The 25545-nt window shown below is 43.6% G+C and overlaps 2 protein-coding genes across 4 annotated transcripts in view; one reads left to right on the forward strand and one right to left on the reverse strand.

Moving 5' to 3' along the window:
• Nucleotides 1-945, reverse strand: part of HOOK1 (hook microtubule tethering protein 1) — a 32541-nt gene extending 31596 nt beyond the window's left edge. The window contains exon 1 of the mRNA XM_035122566.3: nucleotides 672-945. Within this exon, the coding sequence (XP_034978457.1) occupies nucleotides 672-722 (51 nt within the window). The 5' untranslated portion in view covers nucleotides 723-945. The remainder of the gene's footprint in view (nucleotides 1-671) is intronic.
• On the forward strand, nucleotides 1-24581 carry LOC118089091 (E3 ubiquitin-protein ligase RNF170-like). Of its 3 annotated transcripts, none has more exons than XM_088673986.1 (6): nucleotides 1-545; nucleotides 15934-16006; nucleotides 17302-17410; nucleotides 21656-21729; nucleotides 22203-22313; nucleotides 22841-24581. In XM_088673986.1, exons 1-6 carry the CDS (start codon nucleotides 274-276, stop codon nucleotides 23144-23146), a joined length of 945 nt encoding a protein of 314 aa, XP_088530112.1. In that variant the 5' UTR covers nucleotides 1-273; the 3' UTR covers nucleotides 23147-24581. The 3 variants fall into 3 exon arrangements, with proteins under 3 accessions (XP_088530112.1, XP_034979386.1, XP_088530114.1); XM_035123495.3 differs by lacking the exon at nucleotides 1-545 and adding an exon at nucleotides 11228-13389; XM_088673988.1 differs by lacking the exon at nucleotides 1-545 and adding an exon at nucleotides 13444-14977.
• The last annotated feature ends 964 nt before the right edge of the window (nucleotides 24582-25545 follow it).

Here is a 25545-nt window from a genome sequence, read left to right on the forward strand (position 1 = left end):
CAGTCGTCCCACCTTACCTACCTCTTGCATGGGCCAGCCCTGACCTTAGGTACAGTGAGGAAAGGACCCCATTCTTAGCTGCTCTGTGGATAAGTGACCGTGCACACTTACATGCACACAACTGCACATGCCGCATACAACGCTTGTACCAACATGGCACACGGAATTCCGTCCTATTGAGTCTCTCGTGCCTTTTGCCCACACAGGTAAACGTGCTAAAAGGTTGCTAAAAGAATCCGCGCGCTGTTACGTAAGGGCGCCTGCATTACAGAAATGGGGCATAAGGAAAGCGAGCAGAGGAGGAGGGCTCCACAGGTTGCAGCGGGTGAGACGTCAGGCTCCGAGCCCTGCGGAGCAAAAGTCTCCTGGCTGCTTCTTCGGGGTGTTGTGAAGCAAAAGCAGCAGCAGCCGCGAATGGCAGAGCAACGTGCGGCGTTCAGGCTCCCGCTCCCCCTGCCGGCTTCGCAGCCGGAACTCCCGCGTGGACTCGCGCTCCATTCGGCCCCAGAGAAGCGCCGCCATCACCTGAGACGCCGGGGCAGCAGGTGAGAGGAAGGGGAAGGAAGCGGGGCAGGAAGGATGGTGACAGGCGAGGCGACCGACCCCCAACGAACGACCCGCCCTTCCCCTCTCCCCTCTCCCCTCTCCGAGCCCGGCCTCCCGTCACTTGCCCAGAGAATGAGGCTGTCGCACAGCGGCTGCTCGGCCGGCTTCCCTTCCATGGCGACGGCGGCGGTTTTCTTCTCCCCTCAGCAGCAGCAGCAGCGCCGCCGCCGCCGCGCTCTTCTGCGGAACGCACAATGCACCAACCTCACTTACGCCCGGAACAATGCGCAAGTTACGTGCCCGGCGGCGGCCGCTTGTGTCACCTGAACCCTGACACCCGTCTCTCCATCTGCCTCGGCCTCGTACCCCGCCCCCCTCGGCCAGGGCCCTCCTCTTGGGTGTTTGACGTGCCGGCTGGCCAATCTTGAGCGAGGCGTGGGGGGTGGGGTGGGAACCAAGCCGGAGCTGCGTTTTTGATGCCCCGCCCCCCCGACCGCGTAAGCGAGGCGTTCTGGCCCAATCAAGGTGGCGGCCGTGGAAATTTGGTGGAGGAGGCGGGGTAAGCAGCCGCAGCCGGGCGTTGCTATGGCGCCACCTGCAGGAGAGGGGTGGAAAGTGCGCCGAGGAGGATTCCTCTTTGACCCAGTTATGCTGTGGCTGGCGGGGGGGGGGCGTATTATTGCATCCACGCGCGCGTCCACCGGGTCCCACCCACTGCTGTCATAGGTTAGTGGGACGTCTCACTCTCCTCCTTCATTGTATGCTTTTGCACCGTTTCACTTTTTCACCGCCGTCCTTTGGAGGAAATTTTCTCCCCGGGATTCCCCACCAACCAGCTCAGCTGGTCAGGTGCTAATAACGCCAAGGTTGCAGGTTCGATCCCCATAGGGGACAGCTGCACATTCCTGCATTGTAAGGGGTTGGGCTAGATGGCCGTCAGGGCTCCATCCAACTCTACGATTCTATGAAACATCCGCGTACACAAGGCAGGCTAGCACCGCCTCAGGCACCCGGCTTCCAAAACTTTGGAAACATTTCCTGTTCCTGCCTCGAACTGTTTAGTCTCTCCCGCCGCTGCCTGGGTCCTTCGCGGGTAGCTGAGGACTAGACTAGACAAGCAAAGAAACGGGGATTCTTACAAACTCTTCTGGCTCGATGCTAAACAAAACAGAAATGAAAAAGGGAAGCTGTCATGGATGCTTTAGCTGAGATTCTTGCATTGCAGGGGGTGGACTAGATATGACCCACGGGGTCCCTTCCAACTCTACAATTCTGCAATTTTATGATGCTATGAAAGAATTTTTTTGCCGCAAAAGATCGTTTGGCTTTTCACCCTTGCACAGTGTAAAAACAAAACAAAACTTAAATCTTAAATTCTTCTTAAATTTTAGTATCTAATCTTAATTTTTAGGATCTCAAAAGCTTGCTTATGCACCTGTTAATCATACAGGAGTCTCTCCCTCCCCCCCCCACTCACCTTGCAGTATGATATACAAATCCAGTATCCTGTAAGCATAAAAAACGGGGAGCATTTTTTGTTTTGGTGCCAGAAGAACAAAGGTATGGTTATCTTTTTCATTTCATTGCTCCTTAGCACCCCTTCCCTTGAACTATATTAAGACTTCCAATTCCTTGCATGGGCATAGCCAGGATTTATCTTGGGGGAGGGGGGCAGGCTTTATGTTGGAGAGGGGCAAAATCGAGTTATCTTCAACACAAGGTATCTTCAACTGAGTTATCTTCAACACAATTAAGTATTTTTATGTATTTCTTGGATGGGGGGGCAGCTGCCCCCCTGCACCTTCCTGGCTATGCCCATGGTTCCTTGATTCAGATAAATTTAAGAGCATCCTCATACAAAATAATGGAGAAATTATTTTATAGAGAAGAATTACAGCTTGCTACATGTGGAATTGGAGGGATCCAGGTGGCGCTGTGGGTTAAACCACAGAGCCCTAGGGCTTGCCGATCAGAAGGTCGGCGGTTCGAATCCCTGCGACAGGGTGAGCTCCTGTTGCTCAGTCCCAGCTCCTGCCAACCTAGCAGTTCGAAAGCACGTCAAAGTGCAAGTAGATAAATAGGTACCGCTACGGCAGGAAGGTAAACGGTGTTTCCATGTGCTGCTCTGGTTTGCCCGAAGCGGCTTAGTCATGCTGGCCACATGACCTGGAAGCTGTACGCCGGCTCCTTTGGCCAATAATGCGAGATGAGCGCCGCAACCCCAGAGTCGGTCACGACTGGACCTAATGGTCAGGGGTCCCTTTACCTTTACATGTGGAATTGGGACATTAAGCCCAGATTGTTCAGACTGCAAACTATCTAACCTTTAAGGCAAAACACATATTTGATCATGGCAGCCCAGGACCTGTTCACAACAACACCCCACCCCCCCACCCCCATATGGATCAGCATCTTGTTTCTGAGCAGGAAAGATTGCATTTCTGCAGCTCTCAACAGCTGTCCTGTAACCTCTACTTTTGACTACAGTACATTCACAGCTCTCCCAGCTGCTGAAGAAAAGTTCACCTCAGTTAATTGCCCTACAGCATCACAGGGACCTCACTGTCTTATCCTATTCAGCTAGTGATCTTCTTCAATCAAACTCATCTGGGGTGGCTGATCTGGGACAGCCTGGGTATGATTTTCAGTTGTGTACCGACTGACAACTTCAATTGATTTCATTATGAGCCGCCGTACACAGTCTAGTCTCGAAAAAGTAGGTCATACAGTTGCTGGAACTAGGCAACCAAAGTGGTCACAGTGATTACAGTGAAAGATGTGAATGGCAATGTTTCACTGGGGCTTAAGGATGTGAGAAAATTAACCGGGGAAAAAAAATAAGTACAGCTTAAGCCTTAAGCCAATAGGATAATTCAAAATACAAAATCTTAAAACTGGACAAGGACATGAAATAGCACCAAGAAACTACTAGAATATGAGAGGCATTAGGAAATGATGTGAACTATTGTGGCATTCCTATTACCCTGAGATTTCCTTTGCATATACTCCATACATGGAATATGTGTACCATGGGGCAAGATTCTGCCCCAAGTGATTCAACACTCTTGTCGCTCTCAGAATTGGTCTTGGGTTTAGTTTCATTTGGTTTTAACTGGTCAGGCTATTTTTATTGACTAATACATGGGTTGGCAAACTAATTGCCTTCTGGATCCGGCCCGTGGACGGTCCAGGAATCGCTGTGTGGATTGGTGTGGATCTGATTCTGATCGTTTGGGCTGTGCCATTCCCCCACCCCCCGGACACACACACACACACACTGTGGCGGTGGTGCCTCCTCCCTCCCTCCTCCTGGCTTTTCCCCGTCCTGCCTAGAGGAGGAAGGGGGCTGGGCTTTGTTGAGCCGTGGTTGGCTGAGCGCCATTTTAAGCAGCCCCTCTCTGGAGGCAGCCCTTTTGAGCTGCCACCGCTGCCAGCCCCTGCCACTCACAAGGCACAGGTAAGCAGTTCGGTGCTGTGGAGAAGGGAGGGGAGAGTCGGGGGTGTTTCAAAATATAGTCTGGCCCCCCACAAGGTCTGAGGGACAGTGGACCGGCCTCCTGCGAAAATGTTTGCTGACCCCTGGGCTAGTATCGCCCCACTTAAAGGTAAAGGGACCCCTGACCATTAGGTCTAGTCGCGGACAATTCTGGGCTTGCGGTGCTCATCTTGCTTTACTGCCTGAGGGAGCCGGCGTACAACTTCTGGGTCATGTGGCCAGCATAACTAAGCTGCTTCTGGCGAACCAGAGCAGTGCACAGAAACGCCGTTTACCTTCCCGCCGGAGCCCGTCACGGGGATTCGAACCATCAGCCTTCTGATCAGCAAGCCCTAGGCTGTGGTTTAGACCACAGCGCCACCTGCGTCCCCCCACTTAAAATGATGCAAATAGGGATTCCTAATCATAATGTATATGCAACTCTGTGTAAGTCTGCTTTTACACCCAGGTCCTGGTTGGCCACAGTGAGAACAGAATGGTGGACTAGACGAGCCTGCTCTAGCTTTATTATTATTATTATTATTATTATTATTATTATTATTATTATTATTAAACATTCTTACATTTCCTCACTGGCCATGGGGCTTACACTGAAGCGAGTAGAGTAAAGCTGTAGAGAAAAACAAAAGCCACCCTGTGGCCGAGGCTGGTAGTGCACTCTTGTATGAAACTCAAAGGTACCGTACATCACTGCAGGAGCATGATTTGCGTGTTGGCTAGAACTGCAGCATATACTTACATCTTTTATAGCACGTTGGGCCAACAAGTGGTACTGGGGACATGTGTGCTTCCTCTACAGCCACTCTCAATGGGTCTGGGAAAGTATGAGCCTGTTTCAACCGAGCACAACTAGGAGCACAGGAATGCGTCTGTGACCAGGAACGCAGACCAAGCTGGAGAACCATTTTCTTCCCTAGTGGGGTGAAGATATTTGTTACTCTAAGCTGTACACATTACCATTTACCCTGGCCCCAGTGTTCTCCCACCGCTGATGTCTGAGGCTGAGTACACGAGATGACCGTGAAAATCCGGGACCAAGATGAAAAAAAGTTCCTACAAGACTAGACTAAATTTATAGAATATCTTAAGGTCCACTGTAAAGGTAAAGGTAAAGGGACCCCTGACCATTAGGTCCAGTCGTTACCGACTCTGGGGTTGCGCGCTCATCTCGCATTATTGGCCGAGGGAGCCAGCGTTTGTCCGCAGACAGCTTCCAGGTCATGTGGCCAGCATGACAAGGCCGCTTCTGGCAAACCAGAGCAGCACATGGAAACGCCGTTTACCTTCCCGCTGTAGCGGTTCCTATTTATCTACTTGCATTTTGATGTGCTTTCGAACTGCTAGGTTGGCAGGATTGACATAGTCCACTGTAAAGACTTAAAAACATTAGCAGGATTGACATAGCATCTGTGAAGTAATGTGAGTTAGGGTTATCAATGGACTTGTAACTGAATGGAAAACTAAAGATGTGTAAGGTAATAAAGAGGAGAAATTGGAAACCAGGGGTGGGGTGGGGAGTCTGGAAGGGATGAATAAGTAAGTAATTTGGATGTTAAATTGTTACATTATTAAAAACTGAAAATAAAATACTGTATGAAAAAAGAAGCTGGCTACACATGACATTAGCCACATATATCCCGTATCCATATGCATTCTGTAGTTTCTTGAGAAATTCTGCTGTTTGATGCATCCACCCCACCCCACCCCAGCTTCCGTCCAATATGAAAACATAAGGCGTGGTTAAGCTGAGTTGCACATGTGCAGGTGACAGTTTCCTTGAATAGGCACAGAGAAACAAATCAGGTAATGTGCATCCGGTGAAGACATCCCCATCCATTCACTGGTGTGTTCAGCAATGTGAAAAAAGTGACTTGAAACACAGCAATAAAGAACTTATTGACTGAAATAACTTCAAATGGGCTAAGCTTTCCTGACCAAGATTTCCATTAGGATCAAGGTTTTTGGCCAGTGGGCAGGATCTCGGACTTGCTGATTATGTAGAAAGCGAAAGGAGAACTGCAGTCTTACAGTATTACCCCACTTTATTTATTTGATTCCACTTATGAATTGCTTACCACAAAATATATTGGAAATGATTTCACAGTAAAAGAAAAAAAAAAACCTTGATAAAAACAATTCCCACATAGAAAAACTATTTCAAATCCAAATTTGATAATGATCTTCACTTGAAAATTATTAAATGCAAATAATGCTTAGCATTAAAGAAAATCAGAGAGGCATACAACAAAAGAATAAGACATTGAAAAAATCAATATAAAACATTTAGGATTAAGTGAATGGCTTTAATCAATAGTACATACAGCAGGGGGTCACATTTCAGGGAAAACCATAAAGCTGAATATTGTTGATGCTTGTCTAGTATCAGTAGAGAGGGAGTCTCATCAGGCAGGTGCTGCAACATTGAACACCTTGTTTCTGATGACCTTAGAGTGGTCATCAGGAATATGGGCATTCAAGTACAGTACCAAGGAAAAAAAAGTATTTTGCATGAAAAAGTAAACGGGACTTGCAAAAGGGATGCATTCTAGAGAACAGAATGTACAGCATTCCCTTCCCTCCATTTAGAGATGTCAAGCTTTTCCTGTAATTTGTTTTTAGCAAGCCTGTAAGCACTCTTTTATTCCCCTCAAATCATCCCTAACCCTCCCTTTCCTTTTTTTCTTTCCTTTACTCTTCAGATTGTAAACAGGATAGATTATATACCTTCCTTACAGGCTGCCATCAATTCTGTTCCAAAAGAGTGTCAGTTTGTTGGGCCCCAAGGGGTGGCACAATCTGTTCCCTCTTTCTTCCGCTTCCAGCAAGTGAGAATATTCTGTGACAGGAGAGCTCGGTGAGCAGATGAACTGAACTGCTGCCGCTGAACTCGCCTCACCTCTCCACATGGTAATATCTGGCAAAACAGCCTAGTCACCACAGGTAGCTGTATAATTACAGCTTGTTTACTACCAAAACTACATGGTAGACAAAAATCATATTTCTCTTTCTTCTGTTTCACAACTAACATCAGATTTCTTTTTTGCATTTCCTCCCCTGGAAAACTTAGAATGAAAGAGGCAAGTGCAGCAGTGTGCCGACCAAGGCTGGGGAAACCAGGGTTCAAATCACTGGGTGACCTTGGGTCAGTTACTATTTCACAGTCTTCCTTTGCAGGGTTGTTGTGAGGGTAACCAAGGGGAGGTGGACCATGTTTACTTCCCTGGCCTTCCTTTGTGGAGGAAAGGTAGCCTGTAAATGTTATAAATGAATCAAATAACAGGGGTGGTGGTGCTGGTTTCCATTTCAGAGATTTAACTATTGAACTTCTGCTCCATTGCAGTAGTTTTGTGTTAGCCTTATTTCTTAATTATTCTGATAATTGCTTTTCAAAGAGAACTAAGTTATCTCCTGCTGGTTATAACATTAGCGTTTGTCTTGAATTAGGTAAATGCCTTGAGGAGGTCTCTCAGCTGGTGCCAAATATGGAGATTTTAGTAGCAATATTTTAATACGGCACAAATGCATAGTTTAAAATATTATGGGGGGGAAAACACAAAAAGCCCTAGCTCAGGCATCCCCAAACTTCAGCCCTCCAGATGTTTTGGACTACAATTCCCATCTTCCCTGACCACGGGTCCAGTTAGCTACGGATCATGGGAGTTGTAGGCCAAAACATCTGGAGGGCCGCAGTTTGGGGATGCCTGCCCTAGCTGTTAACTCGCATATCACTTACAGCTTGACTTGTGAATGCACAAAAGCACAGGTATTCACAAGTTTGTACTACAGTTCTCTGTCAAGGGAGTGCTTCATCAATTGTGCATTGTATGCAATTATTGCATTTTTTCTGCAAAGCCATCATGTGAGAGAGCATGGGGGTTGGGGAATGGTCCATGGCTGCCCAGTGAGCTTCTTGGTTAGATATAAATATAGTAGTGCCTTGCTCAACGAACGCCCTGTAAGACAAAATTTTCGCTTAATGAAAGGATTTTTCTAGCGGAGGTTGCCTCGCTAGACGAATTCGTTTTACAAAAAATTCATCTAGTAAATCACGGTTTCCCATAGGAATGCATTGAAATTCAATTAATGCGTTCCTATGGGCAAAAAAAAAATATCAAAAAATTTCAATGCATTCCTATGGGATTCGCTAGACGAATTTTTCGTTATAAGAATAGACCCGTGGAACGAATTAAATTCGTCTAGCGAGGCACCACTGTATCTGAAGAAATGTGGTGAATTGGCTGGAAGAGATAATAGCTGCCTTGTGATGTCAATAAAAATACATGTGAGTACCACATGCAGGCTTGGCTGAATAAAACTGCTGACTCACCACGGTTCCTCGTGACTTGGCAGACTGCAAGGCTGAGCTTTAACCCCTTTACTTCTGTTACACTTGGGGGCAGTGCAGCCAAGACACCGTAATGCTCTCTGAATTTGGTTCATCAAAGACTCACTGAGAGTTAGTGGGAGAGAAAAGAACAGCAGGTTTTCTTGGCCATGGACATTAGTAGAAGCTATTCACATGTGATGCAATGCATGTGATAGCCAACCAGCAGGTTTCAATTTTTGTGCCAATCTAGATTAGAAATACCTTGACCTACATTAATGTTCCAATCAAGGAAAGGACAAGTTTGTACTTTTGGCAGCCTCTGGAGTTTAATCACAAGATGCCTGGTTGCGACTTATTATATGAATGCTTTCCTCTCTCATCTTCTACAGATTTTTAAATTTACTTTCTGGCAGTAATGGAGTGTTTTGTTAGTCACATCCCTGCATCTTTAAGGAAGCCTACTGACCTGCTGTTGGGGACATTCCAGGCAGTGCCACTGACAGATTTGCCTGTGCAATGAATAGAAGAAGCAAATAATCTGCAGGCTTTTCTGTGTGTGCTTTTAGGATTCCTCAGAGTAGGTTAAGTACCCATTAAAAACTGTCAGCTGTGCTTTTGTAAAAAGATGGTTGTTTTCTACTCATTCAGCCATGTTTAAGTTGTCCTTTTAAGCTGCATCAATGGTTGTGAACGCAAATCCCAGCAGGATGGAAATCATTTAAGAATAATTAATCTGGAACAAACAAGTGGTTTCGTTAACAGTTTTAGTAAACCAGCCTACCTTGCTAATCCTGAATCTAGATCTGATTGGCTTGTCTCACCTGAAAAGTTTTCATTACTGGTGGCAGCAGAATCAATTATATAAGTTTTTTTATATTTGTAGGTTTATATACGAATATAAATATACAATATAAATATACTAAAGCTATATACAAAACTTTCTAGTTTAGGAACAAGAAAGACTAAAATACTAAAACATTGCATCTTTTAAAAATGGTTGCAAGCAATATGAGGGATGCTGTCTTACAGAGCCCAGATGTGAGCCAGTTTGCAAAAAGAAAAATGGTCCTAAAATGTAAGTGTGGAAGCCTATCACGGAGTATATCATGCAGAACATGATATTCCACACTTCACTATCCTCTCCAGTAATCTTTAGAACACTCAGTATGTATTTTTCTTTTTAAAAGGTCACCACATAGAATTCTCAGCCCTGATTTTATGCTCCCAGGTCAAGAAAGCAGTCCTCCCAAACCACCTAGAGCAAAATGGCCTCTTTAAGCCCCTTTAAAATAATAACTGAATAATTCCTTATTTATTATTTCTGTTCAAATATGAAGTGGAAACCTGCCAGAAAATGTTGCTGTGTTTTTTTTTGCTCCTACCGTATGTTTGGTTACATCTCCACATTTTAAAAGTACAAACGAAGACACAGAAATATTTATTTTAATCATTGCTTTTAAACGTATAATTTGCATGCATATTCATTGCACCCTACAAGACATTTTGAATGTATCTAGCACTGTTTCTTGGAACATATATTTAAGCACTTATTGAATGATACCGAATGATTGTTGTTGTTGTTTAGGCGTTTAGGCGTGTCCGACTCTTCGTGACCCCATGGACCAGAGCACGCCAGGCACTCCTGTCTTCCACTGCCTCCCGCAGTTTGGTCAAACTCATGTTCGTAGCTTCGAGAACACTGTCCAACCATCTCGTCCTCTGTCGTCCCCTTCTCCTAGTGCCCTCAATCTTTCCCAACATCAGGGTCTTTTCCAAGGATTCTTCTCTTCTCATGAGGTGGCCAAAGTATTGGAGCCTCAGCTTCACGATCTGTCCTTCCAGGGAGCACTCAGGGCTGATTTCCTTAAGAATTGATAGGTTTGATCTTCTTGCAGTCCATGGGACTCTCAAGAGTCTCATCCAGCACCATAATTCAAAAGCATCAATTCTTCGGCGATCAGCCTTCTTTATGGTCCAGCTCTCACTTCCATACATCACTACTGGGAAAACCATAGCTTTAACTATACGGACCTTTGTCGGCAAGGTGATGTCTCTGCTTTTTAAGATGCTGTCTAGGTTTGTCATTGCTTTTCTCCCAAGAAGCAGGCGTCTTTTAATTTCGTGACTGCTGTCACCATCTGCAGTGATCAAGGAGCCCAAGAAAGTAAAATCTCTCACTGCCTACATTTCTTCCCCTTCTGTTTGCCAGGAGGTGATGGGACCAGTGGCCATGATCTTGGTTTTTTTGATGTTGAGCTTCAGACCATATTTTGCGCTCTCCTCTTTCACCCTCATTAAAAGGTTCTTTAATCCCTCCTCGCTTTCTGCCATCAAGGTTGTGTCATCTGCATATCTGAGGTTGTTGATATTCCTTCCGGCAATCTTAATTCCGGCTTGGGATTCATCTAGTCCGAATGGTACCCACCAGCAGAATGGAAACTGGACTGTGGAACCAATTTCCTCTCCCCTGTGGCCCCACCCCTGCAAATCTGATCCAGAAGGTTGTGGGACTCTCAGGAACATTGTGTGTGTGTGTGTGTGTGTGTGTATACACGCACACACATACACACCTGTGTGTAGCACTTCAAAAATGCAGACATGCATAGTTCATATATGCACATAACGTTGCCTATTTACTTAAAAAAACTCAAAAAGCTTTTCAGATTTATAAAAATTTATTTATAAAAATATTTATAAAACACTATTTAGAAAAAAATACCATGATCCATTTACAAAAATATGCCAAATTGCACAATAAAATCATATAAAATTCTGATTAAGGCTCTGTTTACCTACCAAAGGAAATAGCATGATTTCCTAATCTAAATTCATTCCCCAGATGCCACACTCCAATGGAGGGGAGAAACTGTAGGTTTGCATCCCATGGTGCATACACTGCCTTTTGGGGGGAAAGGGTAACTTCTATTGTCCTCGGAGCTTTATATATACATGGTGCTTTGAGTTTGAGAGCTCCCAAGCAAATAATGATTGTATCAATGGTGTCAGTTGGTTTTCAAGTTAGCACATTTTGACCTGTGAAGATCTAGCAGTAGCGCAAATGATTAACTTTTAAAGAAAATCATCTACATGGGTTAGGGGTGTGTGTGTCTGTGTGTAAAATGCAACAGTCTGGTCAAATGCAAAGTGCTCTGTTTCTGCTGGAACTGTGCCTAGGCATGTGTACACTCAATTTAAACATGCTCTTTTTCTCATGCACCCGCTATCTATGCTTCTCTATTTTAAGGCGGTTTTTTTGTGTTTACACTTTCTATTTATATACGCATTTCTATTTTGGTACCTGGCTTTTTTTTAAAGGAACAGACCAAGGTCAGAGCAAAACTGAGTTTGGCCGATTAAACGCCATTTGTAGTTTACTTTCGCTGACGTCTCCAAATTCCCAGGCAACTCTCAGTATTTCGAATCCCTCCTTTGCACTGAAGGTTTGTAGTCACCCAATCGTCAGATCTGCTTTACCACTGTGATGATACACCATTAAAGAAACTGTACAGGGGCCTCAAAATGCCAGGGGCTCTTCTGCTTGGATAGTTTGGTGTAAAGTGGTGGAATGTCAGCTTTGCACCAACCCTGCTCTGTTGCCTCTCTATCGTATTTTGTTTCATAGTGAGAGTTGGATCTAATGGGTGGTATTCAACTAAGAGCAGAGCTAATAAATTAATGGACCTAACTGAATCATGTTTATTAATTTTGGGGGGAGGAGATTCATTGAATGAGCGCCACAAGTGGGAACCTACACAAAGGCTTCTGCTAGCACAATGGAGCTTTCCCTTGCTCTCTGTGCTCTGCGCATGTGCACACGCACACACAACAGACTCATGGGGCTTTGCAGAGCCCCCAGAATAGCATGCAGGGTGAGGAAAAGGTAAGGAAATGTGGGTGGGACCTTTGCCATGTACTTACTTTTATGCCTTGCTCAACTCATTGTTGCTTACCCTTTCCACCCCAACTTTTTCTTACATGATATTTAACATTGAATATTAGATCTAATCATTTTGAAGCACATTGGAGCATAACTCTGTTTAACTGATGACAAAAGTCAGTTACAGAAGTTCACATACTGTCCAATTCATGAGAAAATTGCTTGGGGGGAGGAAAGTATGGTCTATGGAAAAAAACCACCTTCCATTCTTTTGCACTTTCCCCCATGTCATCCCAGCAGCCATTGTTTCCCTGGTCTACTGTGCGTAAATCTAAGATCACATAATCCGGAGCAATTCATCTGGGGCCAGGATTAGTCCGTGGGCCAACTTTAGGCTGTATCTTCTAAGAATTGAGCTAAGTGATACTACTATTAGCTGGATTGCTTAGGGTTAAAAATTCCTGCTGTGTTAAAACATGATTTTTTTTTGTCTAACTAATAGCAAGCAATGATAATCAGGAATTCACTCTGATCATGTCTAGTACTTTCTAATCCACGTCTTCCTATCCCCACTTAGCCTTGCATATGAATATTGCCTGATAAAACTTTTGTATGAGTAGGCCTACTATTTCCCTCCTCACTCCTAACTAGCCTTTATACCCTTATTAATGTGCATTTCACCTTTCTTGGCTGACACATTTTACTGCTTTACTTTTACTAATTTCTTACCTATACTAATGGCGTGCTTCAGTCGCTTCACTATCAAATGTGCAGAATGTGTCCTTAAGAAGCCTCGTAGCTGAAAATTAGTTACTTCTTGAGATCTTGTCATTTTGCTAGAGTCACTCACGGCATTGAGGAAAAGGCTCTTCTTTCTGTAAAATCCCTCTTTTCGCAAATCTGGAAAGAGATGGTTCCCTCCACTAGTATTTAGAAACCCTGGCAAAACCTTGACATTAGTGAAGCCAATTAATTATTAACTGGAATGAATGGCCTGCCTGCTTTAATGGAGTGTGGGCTGAGACTCTGCTTCACGACACTCTGCTGTCAGCCAAGCGCAGAGAGGAAGCCACAGGCTTTTAAAGAGGCTTCAGATGAAGTGAGGATGGTGCATGGTTCACTGTACAAATCTTCTGAGATCAGGTAAGATACTCTGATGGGTGGACTGGAATGTGATTTTTGTAGGATCATAAATAAGTCAAATGAAAAACATGGCAGTAGATTTTAAACTGGAAATAATAATGATGAAAAATAATATTCCCTCCTCTTTTGACTCACCAGAATGCTTTTTCACTGTTTCCATGTTAGCTATTGCAGTCATTATTCACTAAAGCAGTGCATGAACTGATGCTTTAAAACAGAACAATAAAATCAACGGAATTCTCTTCATTTGTCAAACTAAAGCAAGAAAGCATTCTACAAAGCAGCATAATGATGTAATCATTAAGCTAAAACTAAGTTACTATACAAAGGGTGGTATCTAGCGGTGGTTTTGTGCTAGCAGATGGCACTTCCATTCAGAGAAGGCAGAGCACGTGATTTTTGCAGATTTGCCCCTATCTATTGTAGCCTTTTGCATCATAGCCCATACTGTCCTAGTGGCCGGGGTGTCCCTCAACCCCGAGTACCTTTCCAGGGCACACAGAGGGTTGCAGCCAACAGGGGAGACTGGTAGCAACTGTGCCCCCATGGAGGATCCACCTTCTTCTACTAAAGAATAGTAATTTATCTCTGACCTATTTTCCAAAAGGAGCTGTCCAAGTGACATGGAGGAGACCTTGGGGGGCTCAGCCAAAGTTTTCTCGCTGCCAAGAAAAAAATTATCAGAGGGGGGATTTCCAATATGCCTCAAGTCCAAATGTGAGGGTTGACTTCTTAAAACCTTTAGGTCTTGTTCTGAGTGTCCTTACCTTTTGAAGAGAGGCAGGCAGCTCTGGCTACAGAGGAACTCACCTTGCAGAACAAATTGCCAAGTAACAGGGCATTCACTGCAAGGTTAACATGAGATTCCTTTCCCCAACTTGTTAAAGGGTGTACAGTACTGATACTGACGCCTTCTTTAGTGGTTTTTAACTGTGGGAATATTTTGTGATATCTTTTTGTTTTGTTTATTTTTTTAGTATGTTTTTATGCTCAAAAGGCTGTGGAATCTTGTTTTAAACAAACGTTTGCCTGCCAGTTTGATCAAATGGCAGATTCACCACTTAGGCAAAACATAATCCGCTTTCCTCCCCAAAACTCTTTTCTGTTTTATTATTAACAGAAACCATTAGCTGGAATTTAAACGAACAAGCTGAATTAATTAAACACATGTGTTATTGCGATATCCAGATAAAAGCAGCTAACTGGCAGTGGGGAGATATTGGCGTTCGGTTTTAATATTAGAGCTCAGCATGCAGCTGCAGGGAGGTTTAAATAAAAGAATTCAAAAAGCATACACATGCGTAAATGAAACTCTATCTCTGCGCGATGCTCGTTTCTTTTTATAACCTTTTTGAGATGCTGGACTTAGTTCAAGATAAACAGTGGCCAGCTCTGTTGCTTTTTTAAAAAACAACAACAGTCACTTAAACTACAAATGGGGTCTCAGGTCAAAGATAAGGAAGCAGCTTCTTTTGACCTGTTCTGTGTGTGCTCCGAATATCCACAGACTCTTGCACTTCTGAAATATGTCTAGGGCTGCAGGCTCTGCTGGGATTCAGTCTGGACATTGCTTCATTCCAAATTGAAGGTATGTTTTAGTTGATGACCTTCACTTTGATCGAGACAAAAAAATTCTGGTTAACCATGCCAAGGGGATAAATGCAAAAAAGCAAAAAAGGAGAAAAATCCCTGGGGTGTTTTCTAGTTTTTAGACATATATATATATATATATCCACACACAGCTTGTGCCTAGTTTAAACAAAACCTAATGGCTGCAGTTTAGTGGACACTATGCTGCAATGTTTTCTGGATTCCGGAGAAAACGAGGGATTGTTATTACTTTGAAAACTGCCCACTTAAATGTTTGCTTTCACTGACAACTTGCATTGCCAGTATCTAAACAAGAACTTGAAAATAGTAAGCACTCGTGGAGCTCCAGGCAACTGTGAGCTTCCCCATTCACTTCAATGGATGGGACAGCCTCATGTGCGCCAGAAGACTGTGCCTGTGGGATGCCTGCCCCTTGCCATTGGAATGAATGGGGAAATGCTTCCCAGTAGGAAAGCTCCGTATGGTTACGGGAGCCTCTGGGTTTATGAGATCCCTGGAATTGTCAGCACCAGTTTAATACGATTTATGGCAACAATATAACTGTCAGTGTTAATGATCATGTAAGTCACAATGTGATACCTTTTATGACACCTGTGGGCTTGTCTGCATTGTATATTTACTGAGGGTGACTTAATTAGCAGCTGACTAAAACACCTAGGCTGAAGGCATATGGGAACAGATACAGGTATTACCTGAAGCAATGCTTGTACAGTTTAAATCTAAAGGACAAATAACTTGGGGGTGAGGAAGGAAGAAGAGAAAGCATCACACTATTAAAACTGAGGAACACCCTCTTTTGGGGCGGCATGGATTGGCAGGAAATTTGATATGTTTACTTGTTCTATGTATTTTTACTCAGTTTCTCTCTACGGCATATTACCCTATCTAAAGTTTTATAAACATTTTTTTCTTTTTAAAAAAATCTTTTTACAGATTTCTTCATTTAAGTCAAGAGATGAGTCTGCTGGAAAAGAGTTTTCCCCATTTGTCCACAAGAAACCACTTAGTAAGTTTACAGATCTGCAACTCTTTAAAATACAGTATGAAAAACACAAAATAAGTTTGATATGTGCCAGGGTCACGGATGTCAGTAAAGCTTTTCAGACTTTCCCTGCTCTCTGCAACAGCTGGATTTTCTTGGTCCAGGTTCTTTGCAACCTAATTAGAAACATACTCTATTTCCTACTTTTGTAAGATATGAAACTCAGAAAACAAAAAGCAGGATTACTTTTCAAAACAGAGGCTTGACACATGATATGCTGAATTTATGGAAACAGAATGACTTCATTAATCAGGTTTTCCTGTCTTGACAGCATATGGACTTGCCATACAACAAAACCTTTTTTTGTTTTTTGCTATTCTGATAGAGGGTAGCCATGTGTCCTACTTTAGAGAGGAATCATAGAGATGGAAGGGACCCTGAGGATCATCTAGTCCAACCCTCTGTAATGGAGGAATAGGCAGCTGTCCCACACGGGGATCGAACCCACAACCGTGGCATTATCAGCATCACACTTTAACCAACTGAGCTATCCAGGGATGCAGGATTCCTCTGTTTGAAGGGCTGTCTAGTCAAGGCTTCCTCAACCTCGGCCCTCCAGATGTTTTGAGACTACAGTTCCCATCATCCCCGACCACTGGTCCTGCTAGCTAGGGATCATGGAAGTTGTAGGCCAAAAACATCTGGAGGGCCGAGGTTGAGGAAGCCTGGTCTAGTCCAAGCCTGCTTCAAAGAGAAAGAGCCACATGGAGGAAGAGTTGCTCACTAACTGTATTTAACACCTGGACAGAAAACTCAGCAGGCACATAGGTCACCCGGTCACAGTCTCCCCCCTTTATAACGAGATGTATTGTATTTCTATTTAAATTAAAGCAGTTCTAGGTTGGCACCTGTGAATTTTATGCAAATTGGAGACTTTTTTTGTTAGCATGTGGACATCTTATTTTAGGTACCAGAGGTTTACAGAGGAAACCTACAGGGAGGGGGAACCTGTGGGCCTCCATTTGCTGCTAGAATACAACTCCATTCATCCTGGACCATTAGCCATGCTATCTGGGGCTGATGGGAGCTGGCAGCTGGAAGACCCACCGGTTCCCCATTCCTGGCCTGAGTTGCTGAGTTGCACAAAAGTTGTAAATAAAGAATAAGATAGTGATGGTTTGTGCAGGGCAATTTTAGTTCTCCGGAGTTTATTTTTTTAAGACGATTTATGAATCTACATCTCTATCTCTCTAAAAACATATCCACACTGAATAAAGTATTCCCTTAAAAAAAACCTCTCTCTCTCTCTCTTTCCACAGAAATCTCTTAGACAGTGGCAGCGATGTTACCGCAGTGAGCTAAACTGCCCAATCTGCCTTCAGGCTACTACTTGCCCTGTAGAAACCAACTGTGGACATTTATTTTGTGGTAAGTAAATAGGATCATTATTTCCCCCACACATGTATTCATTTTATAAACATATAGCTGCCTTCACATTGCACGTAACTATAAAAGGAGAAGGGCATATAAAAGACAGTGGCTCCAGACTCAGGTTGCAATCTTATCCACACTTACCACTGAGTAAGAGCTTTGAACTCAGCAAGACTTGTTTCTGAGCAAGGAGCCATAGGATTGCACTGTATGCTACTTGAACTGAGTTGCAACTGAAATAATAACTTAAGTACAACTGATTTGTACTTAAGTAGGAAATTACCCACTAGTAAAAATTATTCAAATGGATTAATTTGATCCCACTTAATAAATACTGCTTTCTTTGCTGTTACAATTAAAAAAATTTTTTAAAAACAAAATAAGGTTTTTAATATTTTGACAACTAACAGGATGGTAAGGCCAAGTGCTCTCACGGGGCCCATACAGAATTGATATTTCCCTTGCAGACAAAAAATCAAGCTGCACCTCGAGACACTGTTCCACCTACAGACATCTGTTACACTTACGCTCAAAGCTTGCCCAATGGTTTACACATCCAGGGATGAAACTACGCAAGCTGCATCCCCCTCCCATTACATCTGGTCCTCTTTATCCTAGCCAAGGCAATAAGAGGCTCCTCAGAGAGGGGAGGGGAGGGAGAACTGACAGGCCCCACCTTCATTTCCCTAAAGATAAGAAATTACTTTCACTGGTGAATGATCCAGTTCTGAAAAATGCTTTTGCTAACCTTGATGTCTGGTGTGATTACACACATAGCAATATTTTTCTCCTTTATTGTATTTAAATAAGATGCAGCAACAACTTCCCTTTATCCATTGCCATAGTACCTACTAATGACGCATTAAGAAGTTCTATGATAGCCAGCTAGTCTTGTCGACAATAAACAGGAACCGGATACCTCTGAGCCCCTGAGTATCAGACCTGTACTTAGCAGCTCCAGTGGAGATGATGGCATGGGTAACACGCCAAAAGAAACAGCAGCTATAGCAAAAGAGAACAAAAAACAACTTGCAGTCAAAACCATTATCCTAACATAATAGCAAGTTTTTGAATTGAGGGCCCACTAACCCAAAAGGACCTATTATTAGTTGGAAAACTGATAGGTAACAACTAACAAAACGAAACGGGAATAGGCAACACATTTAGTGCTACGTATCACACAACTCCTTATAGCTTAAATATAAAATATCCTGGGTTTCACCCCCACTTTCATTTTTCCTCTTCAGAATCCCAAATCCAAGCTCGGGGTGCCAAAGGCAACACCCACTTTAAAATTAACTCCCCTTCGCCCACCCCAAATATATTTGATAATGCACACTGATTTTTGAGGGATTTGCAAGAACATGATGTTTTGAGGACTTGTGTTCTCCAACTGCCACCCCAAAGATGACGACTGCAATCTCCCCATCACAGAGAAACTACCCCCAGTGGTATTCTGGTACCGTTAACAGTATCGATGGTAAAATATCCGTGGACTTACGATTCCCAAACTCCACCAGGAGTTTGTTTCTGGGGAAGTAAATACCATTGTCAGCTCATAAGGTTGCCTGTTACAGTCTGCCCAATCGAAAAAAGCATCGGAGCAAACCTTACAGCAAAGATGGGGCTGAGGAACCTGTGGTTCTCCAGTTGTTGTGGGACTCTATGTCCCCACTGGGAGCTCCAGTCAGCTTAACCAATGACCAGGGGATGTGAGAACTGTAGTCCAACAGCATCTGGTAGAGCCCAAGAGGTCTGTCCCCGCTGCTCCCATTCCTGTTATAAAACCAGGCGCAATGCAAGGTTTCAAGTGCCAGAGCAAGATGAAACCTCATAAAGGTAAAGGTAAAGGGACCCCTGACCATTAGGTCCACTGCGGCATAAGCCTCTCCCTGTTGTTTTAGCAGCTAAAGTGGGGGAGCCATAAGTCTGAGACATAGCTGCAAGTGCCATGGGCGACACAGGTCAAGGTTAGGAGGCCCTGTTTACTCCCACAATGTGTGTGGCTACTCTTAAAGCCATAATCTCCAGCCTCATGCTTTCCTCACAGCTGGATTGAAGCTGTAGTCATTGGAGTTTTCAGGAAAACACTAATTCCTGCAGATAAAAGGTGCTTGCTCCAGTGCTTTTCACTGTGGTTACTGAAGCCCTTCTTAAAAAAAAAGAAAACGAGAATGAAAAAAGATTAAGGACTTAATGGAAAGATTAACAATAGCATCACATTAAAATCAGACTTCTTCCAGGGAGGGATAATGAAATGCTTGTTTTGTACAAATACAGTAAACTGTATTAAAGATTTCAGAGGTTCAACACACTGGTCTGCTTTTCCTCTATATCATGTGATTCTCACAAAGGTGTCTTAATTTAGCTGGGAGGAAAACACAGCTTTTTACTAGATATAAAATATAGCAGGTCTAGGAAAAGTCAGATCTCCACAACTAATGACAGCCTTGGGACCTTTAGCAACAAATGAGCATTTAATTACATGAGATGACAACAATTTGGAAAAGTTCTTTGTCACAATTGTCCTTCATTCTTAAGCCACGGCACCATACTCTAGCCAAACTCAAAACATTTTATTTGAAACCTATATTTTTAATTCAATTTGGCACTAAGAAGAGCAAAGGTGGGCAAGTGTCATATCTAAAACTCATACTGTTATTTGATGGCTTTAAATGATGATCGGCTATGACTTCTAGGGGGGAATGTATTATTGTTAGTCTGTATTATCGTCAGGAAGTCCTATATTTCTTCCAAGATGTTTCAGATTTCACCTATATCTAGAACCATATGTCCAGGAAATGGGGTAGAAAGTTGATCCTGGGCCAGTATTTATTTTTCTCTAATTGCTAATAGCCAACAGAGTGTTTCTTGGGGGGGGGGGGCTCACAAAACTCTGCAGCTTGCTGGATTAAAAGTAGATTTGAGGTCAGTTCTGAAAATGTGGATATATATACAGAAATAGCATGGAGGGGGGGGGGAGACCTGCCCTTCCTCCCTGCTTTGTTGCTGCAAACAGAGGAAAACGATTTACAAAACATGATTTTTAAGTGCTTTGAAAAGCTGGTATGATTCTGTTCTGAGAGCTGTAGATGTGCCTATAATTTGGTTGCAAGCAGCGGTATAGTTGACCCACATGGATCTCTAGCATTATTCATTAAAGCTTCAGTCTATTGAACAGGGCTGCTGATAGGTGCTTATAAGACTGGGCACCGCTGCCATGAAGCAAGAGGTGGGGGTGCCTAGGGTCTTGCTAGCACATTGTGCCCAGCCACCCTATAAACAAAAAAAATGCTAGGAAGGGAGAAAGGGGTAGGAGATCCGGACCCATGTCCCCGATATTGGGAGTATCCTACGGTGTACGCAGCTGCATTTATTTCTATATGGCTTTTTCTGCCCATATCAGAACAGCTGTGAGAAAACCATACGTATTGTCAAATCAAAGCATCATAGAGCGGGAATGGACTACGAGGGTCATCTAATGCAATCTCTGCAATGCAGGAATCTTTTTGCCAAATGTGGGGCTCGACCCCACAACCCTGGGATTACGAGTCTTATGCTCTACCACCTGAGCTATCTTAAAATTTTCAAGGATGGAGTTGGTGAAAGCTTTGGAAAAACAACAACAACAACATCCTGTAGGATTTTACTGAAAGTAGGACACACCTGGGTGGCAAATAACTCTGACAGCCTCCGTTCCTGTCGCTGTCCCTAAACACTAGGCAGCTTGGTTTTTTTCCTTTCAAGTAGTTTACAGGACCCAGGTGGCGCTGTGGTTAAACCACTGAGCCTAGGGCTTGCCGATCAGAAGGTTGGCAGTTCGAATCCCTGTGACGGGGTGAGCTCCCGTTGCTTGGTCCCAGCTCCTGCCAACCTAGCAGTTCGAAAGCACGTCAAAGTGCAAGTAGATAAATAGGTACGGCTACACCGGGAAGGTAAACGGCATTTCCATGTGCTGCTCTGGTTTGCCAGAAGCGGCTTTGTCATGCTGGCCACATGACCTGGAAGCTATACGCCGGGTCCCTCGGCCAATAATGCGAGATGAGCGCGCAACCCCAGAGTCGGTCACGACTGGACCTAATGGTCAGGGGGCCCTTTACCTTAGTTTACAGGTAGAAATGTAATCTCAGTGTGGGAAATGGATCATGGTGACGAAGGGATTGACGGGTGATGAAGGAATCTTCATGCTATGCAAGTTTTCAGTTCTTACAATACTACTTTTTCTTTCTTTTCCTTTTTTAGGTTCCTGTCTGATTGAATACTGGAAACATGGACCTTGGCTAGAAGCAATCAGCTGCCCACTCTGCAGACAGAAAGTAAGAGTTTTCTCTTGTGATCATCTGCTCTTTGACAGTTAAAAGAGGAGGTGGAAATATGTACCAGGAATAATCCTTATAAATTTGCAGGCTACTACAAAACATCTGCATCTCTCATTTGATGCCTGTCAAATCAGGGAACACCTATCAAATATTAAACAATGCGCTTACAAGCAGGCTTTTTATTACAGCTGGCTGGCTTCTTGCATAGCGTTCAGCTCACCCAAGACAAACTCCTTATACTCCTCTGATCTTGGACGCTAGCTGCCTGCCTTGGCACAATGCGCAAAGGTAGCAGAATAAGGAAGGGAGCCTGCCGGGGAGGAAATTTACCCACTGGAGGACAAAGCCTATGAGTCAGGGGTCAAAGACATAATAACAAAAGGCTTATTAAAAGCATAAAACAGCACTGATTTGTCTTTTAGTTCTAGTCTAAAGAGATGCTTCATGCTTTTTTATTTTTTTACCTGAAGGTCATTCTTTTGTACAACATGCCTTGTGAAAATCTGCCCGACAAGCCAAGCAAACAAATTGTGTATGACATCAGAGATTACAACAAACGCTTCTCAGGACAGCCTCGGCCTGTAAGTAGCAGCTTTTAGACATTCCTGGCTTAAAATGCAGCTAAGGTCGTTCTCTTTCTAAATTCAAATTGAAGCTGGTTTGGGGAAGTATGCGCCAGAACACAGTATTTCACAAGAGACAACAGGGTAGATACAGAATAGCTATGGATTGTGCCAAACACTGAGCATACACTGAACTTCCCAAACCAGCAATAGGAGTAGACTGAACACAGAATAAATGGGAGTGTGTACACAGCGTGGGCTTCCTGTTTGAGTGTGCACTCCACATAAAATGAACCAGCTTCTTAAAAGTGGCACCCAATATTCTCATTAGTCAAATTTGCACAATGCAGAACATGTATTTTTTAATGGGGCAATAAGGAAAGAATCACTACTGGATGGGGGTGATTAGGAAAAAAGGAGGAAGAAGGATTGTTGCTGGCAGATTTTTAGTCATCCCTGTAATTCTCTTCTTCTGACTTAACAAATCCAAACAGCAGCATGAAAAATAAAAGAGTTTCATAACCTTACCCAAATTTTATGTCCAGTTCACAGATTATCTTTATGACATGCCGCTTCTCGTCAACCTGGCTGTACGAGGGATCTTCACGCTGGGCGGCTTGGTGTGGATCTTCTTCCTCAGAGTTGTCATCTGTTGTTTTGGAACCTTCATGTGCTTGACTTCTTCGTTGGATCTGATGCCAGAACCTCTTTGTGGAATTCTGGGCCTCTTTGATGACCTAGTTGTTGTTTTCCTACTTTTAATCTGTATGATAAACATTTGCTCTCAGATGGAATCAGAAGGGGCAAACATGACGAGCTCTACAGCGCAAAACATTTTGCTGGAATCGTAACAGGCTGAAGTGCCGGCTATTCATAATGGGGAAACCAACTAGACAACGGTGGATTTTCCTAGTTTCTGGAAGCGACACAGAACGGCCTTAGCTTTGAAGAATGCTAAGGGTCGGTAAGCAGCGCTGGAGTTTATGGAAGAGCAACAGCTGGGTGGAGGCTGTAATGTTAATCATAGATTAACACCCAACGATGTCCACAAGCCTCCAGAGGTGCATTGCTGCCATTCTAAAATGACAATTTTGCATTTGTGGTACTTAAGACTGACTCCTGGAAGGCACAATAGCCAAGATCTTATCCAACTGTTCCACAGCTCAACAGCTCAGATATGGCTAGAAAACATTAAGTACATATAAACATGAAAATACTGTACCGCAACTCTTATTAATGTGGCGTTCTCAAAATGACAAATGCACATCATTAAAAGACTATAGAGAGACAAAGAGGAACAGGCAGACTTGTGTGTGTTTTGCGCAGACAGGGGGGAAACGTCTGCTAGAAGGTCTAGTACAGACCTCCCAATTCAGCAGCTTACTGATCTAAGATAATCCTTTGCCATGTGCAGTATTACAGATACATGTATGTGGATAATGGTTTGGATATGCTTGCCAATAGTTGCAACAGTCCTCATATTGCCACCCATCGATAAATACTGCCAAAAATTGGCACAAGGGTATTTGAATGGATCAGAAAAGGCCCAACTTGGAGCACCGTTGTCTGAGTCTTTTGGAAATAAGCATGCTCTTTGAAAGTCACTTCCTTATGCTGAGGCTCCCAGTTGTGCTTTGGTTTCAGGGTGGCTGTGTGTACTGTATGCAGGACAAAATCTGATACGAGCACTGACGTCTTGAGCAACGTGGGGCTATATAAATACAAAGGAAATAAAAACGACCAGGAAGTTCACCTCCTCTCGGAGATCTCTATGGAAACCTTAGAATCCCCTTCAAGGTTCCTGCCTCCAAGTGAAGAAAGGCAGGTGACAACGAAGGAGAGGGACTTTTTTTTTTTTGGCACTGACACTTCAGCTATGGAATTGCCTCCTGAGAGAGGCTTACCTGGCACCTTCCCTCCTCCAGTGCAGTTAGTACAGTTAAACCTGAGTGAATAAAGAAGTTGTACATCCAGGCTTTAAAACTAGGTTTTAAATCCCGACTGTATGCAAGGACCTTTTGTTTTTTTGTTTTGGTGTCTTTTATTGTTGTATGTTTGCTGTTTAAATTATGATCATATATTGTGTTTTAAATATATTGTTGCAAGCCAGGCGGGGAATGTTTATTGGTGGGTGGCTATATAACTCAAATAAATAAATAACCAATGAAAAAACTATTAATCCAATTGATATGTAGCCTGTTACATGTTTGTATGAGTGGAATTTGGGTTTTTATGTGTTAGCTGTGCGTAAGAATGCATGCATATAAATATTTATTTTTCACGGTGTTCTGAAGCTTGTCGTGCATTTCTTCTTCTAGCATGTGTGCACATCCTAATATTTATTTTTTAATGAAGTCCCTGGTGATATGATTGCTACAATCCATGGGTTAGCAAGTGCAGGGCAAGCAAGAACAAATGCAATATGTGTTTACAGATACAGGGTTTGCAGCAGGAGTACATAATCTCACAGACTGGTTGTTCTGGGCAGGATCTTTCCAGTCACCTATTGTAACAATTGATTCCTGCTTCTTGTTGCCTGAGAGACCTCATATCCTGGGGGAGGCAGCAGGTGAAGGACTGTGATCCAACTGTGCCTCATTCTACCCCAAGGTGGTGCTATAGAGCATGAATGTTGAAATGCTGCCTGGGACAACAGTGTTTAAAGGCGATCTACTTAATTGAACCAGACATCTGTGCTATTTCCAGCTACCCATAAGATTAACCGGCTACTTTGCAACCTCATTATCTGAAATCCTTACCCTTCCTTTATGTTGCTAGGGAATAGCAACCTTGGAGAGAGCGGTGTGTGTGCAAGGAAAAACCCAGAAGTGAAAGTTAGAGGTAGAGTAGGTGAACGAGCCCAGGAAAACGGGGGAGGGCAATTTATTTAGGGACTCAGAGTATATATCCTGACTTTTGGTGCAAACTAGACCCACAGGGTGTAAATGGACATGTGTTTAACTCTTAGTGATCAGCTAAAATAAATGCCCCTTCATGGATCACTGCCTTGTCGTGGCGAAGGGGCTTAAATAACTTAGAGAAGTTATGTTCTGACCAAACGTGATCCACCTGGAGAAGGAATTGGCAAGCCACTCCAGTATCCCTGCCAAGAAAACTCTATGGACAAAGACAACAGGCATATAAAAGTTATGACGCTGGAAGATGAGCCCCTCAGGTCGGAAGGCGTCCAACATGCTACTGAGGAAGAGCGGAGGACAAGTACAAGTAGATTCAGAGCTGAGGAAGCGGT

This window comes from Zootoca vivipara, chromosome 7 (assembly GCF_965207765.1).
Source record: "Zootoca vivipara chromosome 7, rZooViv2.hap1.1, whole genome shotgun sequence".
Lineage (NCBI taxonomy): Eukaryota > Metazoa > Chordata > Lepidosauria > Squamata > Lacertidae > Zootoca > Zootoca vivipara.

Excerpts from the sequence above, each read along its gene's own strand:
- LOC118089091 (XM_088673986.1), top strand. The coding sequence starts at position 274 with ATGGGGCATAAGGAAAGCGAGCAGAGGAGGAGGGCTCCACAGGTTGCA. Across the intron at positions 546-15,933 it reads CTGAGACGCCGGGGCAGCAG|ATTTCTTCATTTAAGTCAAG; the intron begins GTGAGAGGAAGG and ends ATCTTTTTACAG. Across the intron at positions 22,314-22,840 it reads TCTCAGGACAGCCTCGGCCT|TTCACAGATTATCTTTATGA; the intron begins GTAAGTAGCAGC and ends TTTTATGTCCAG.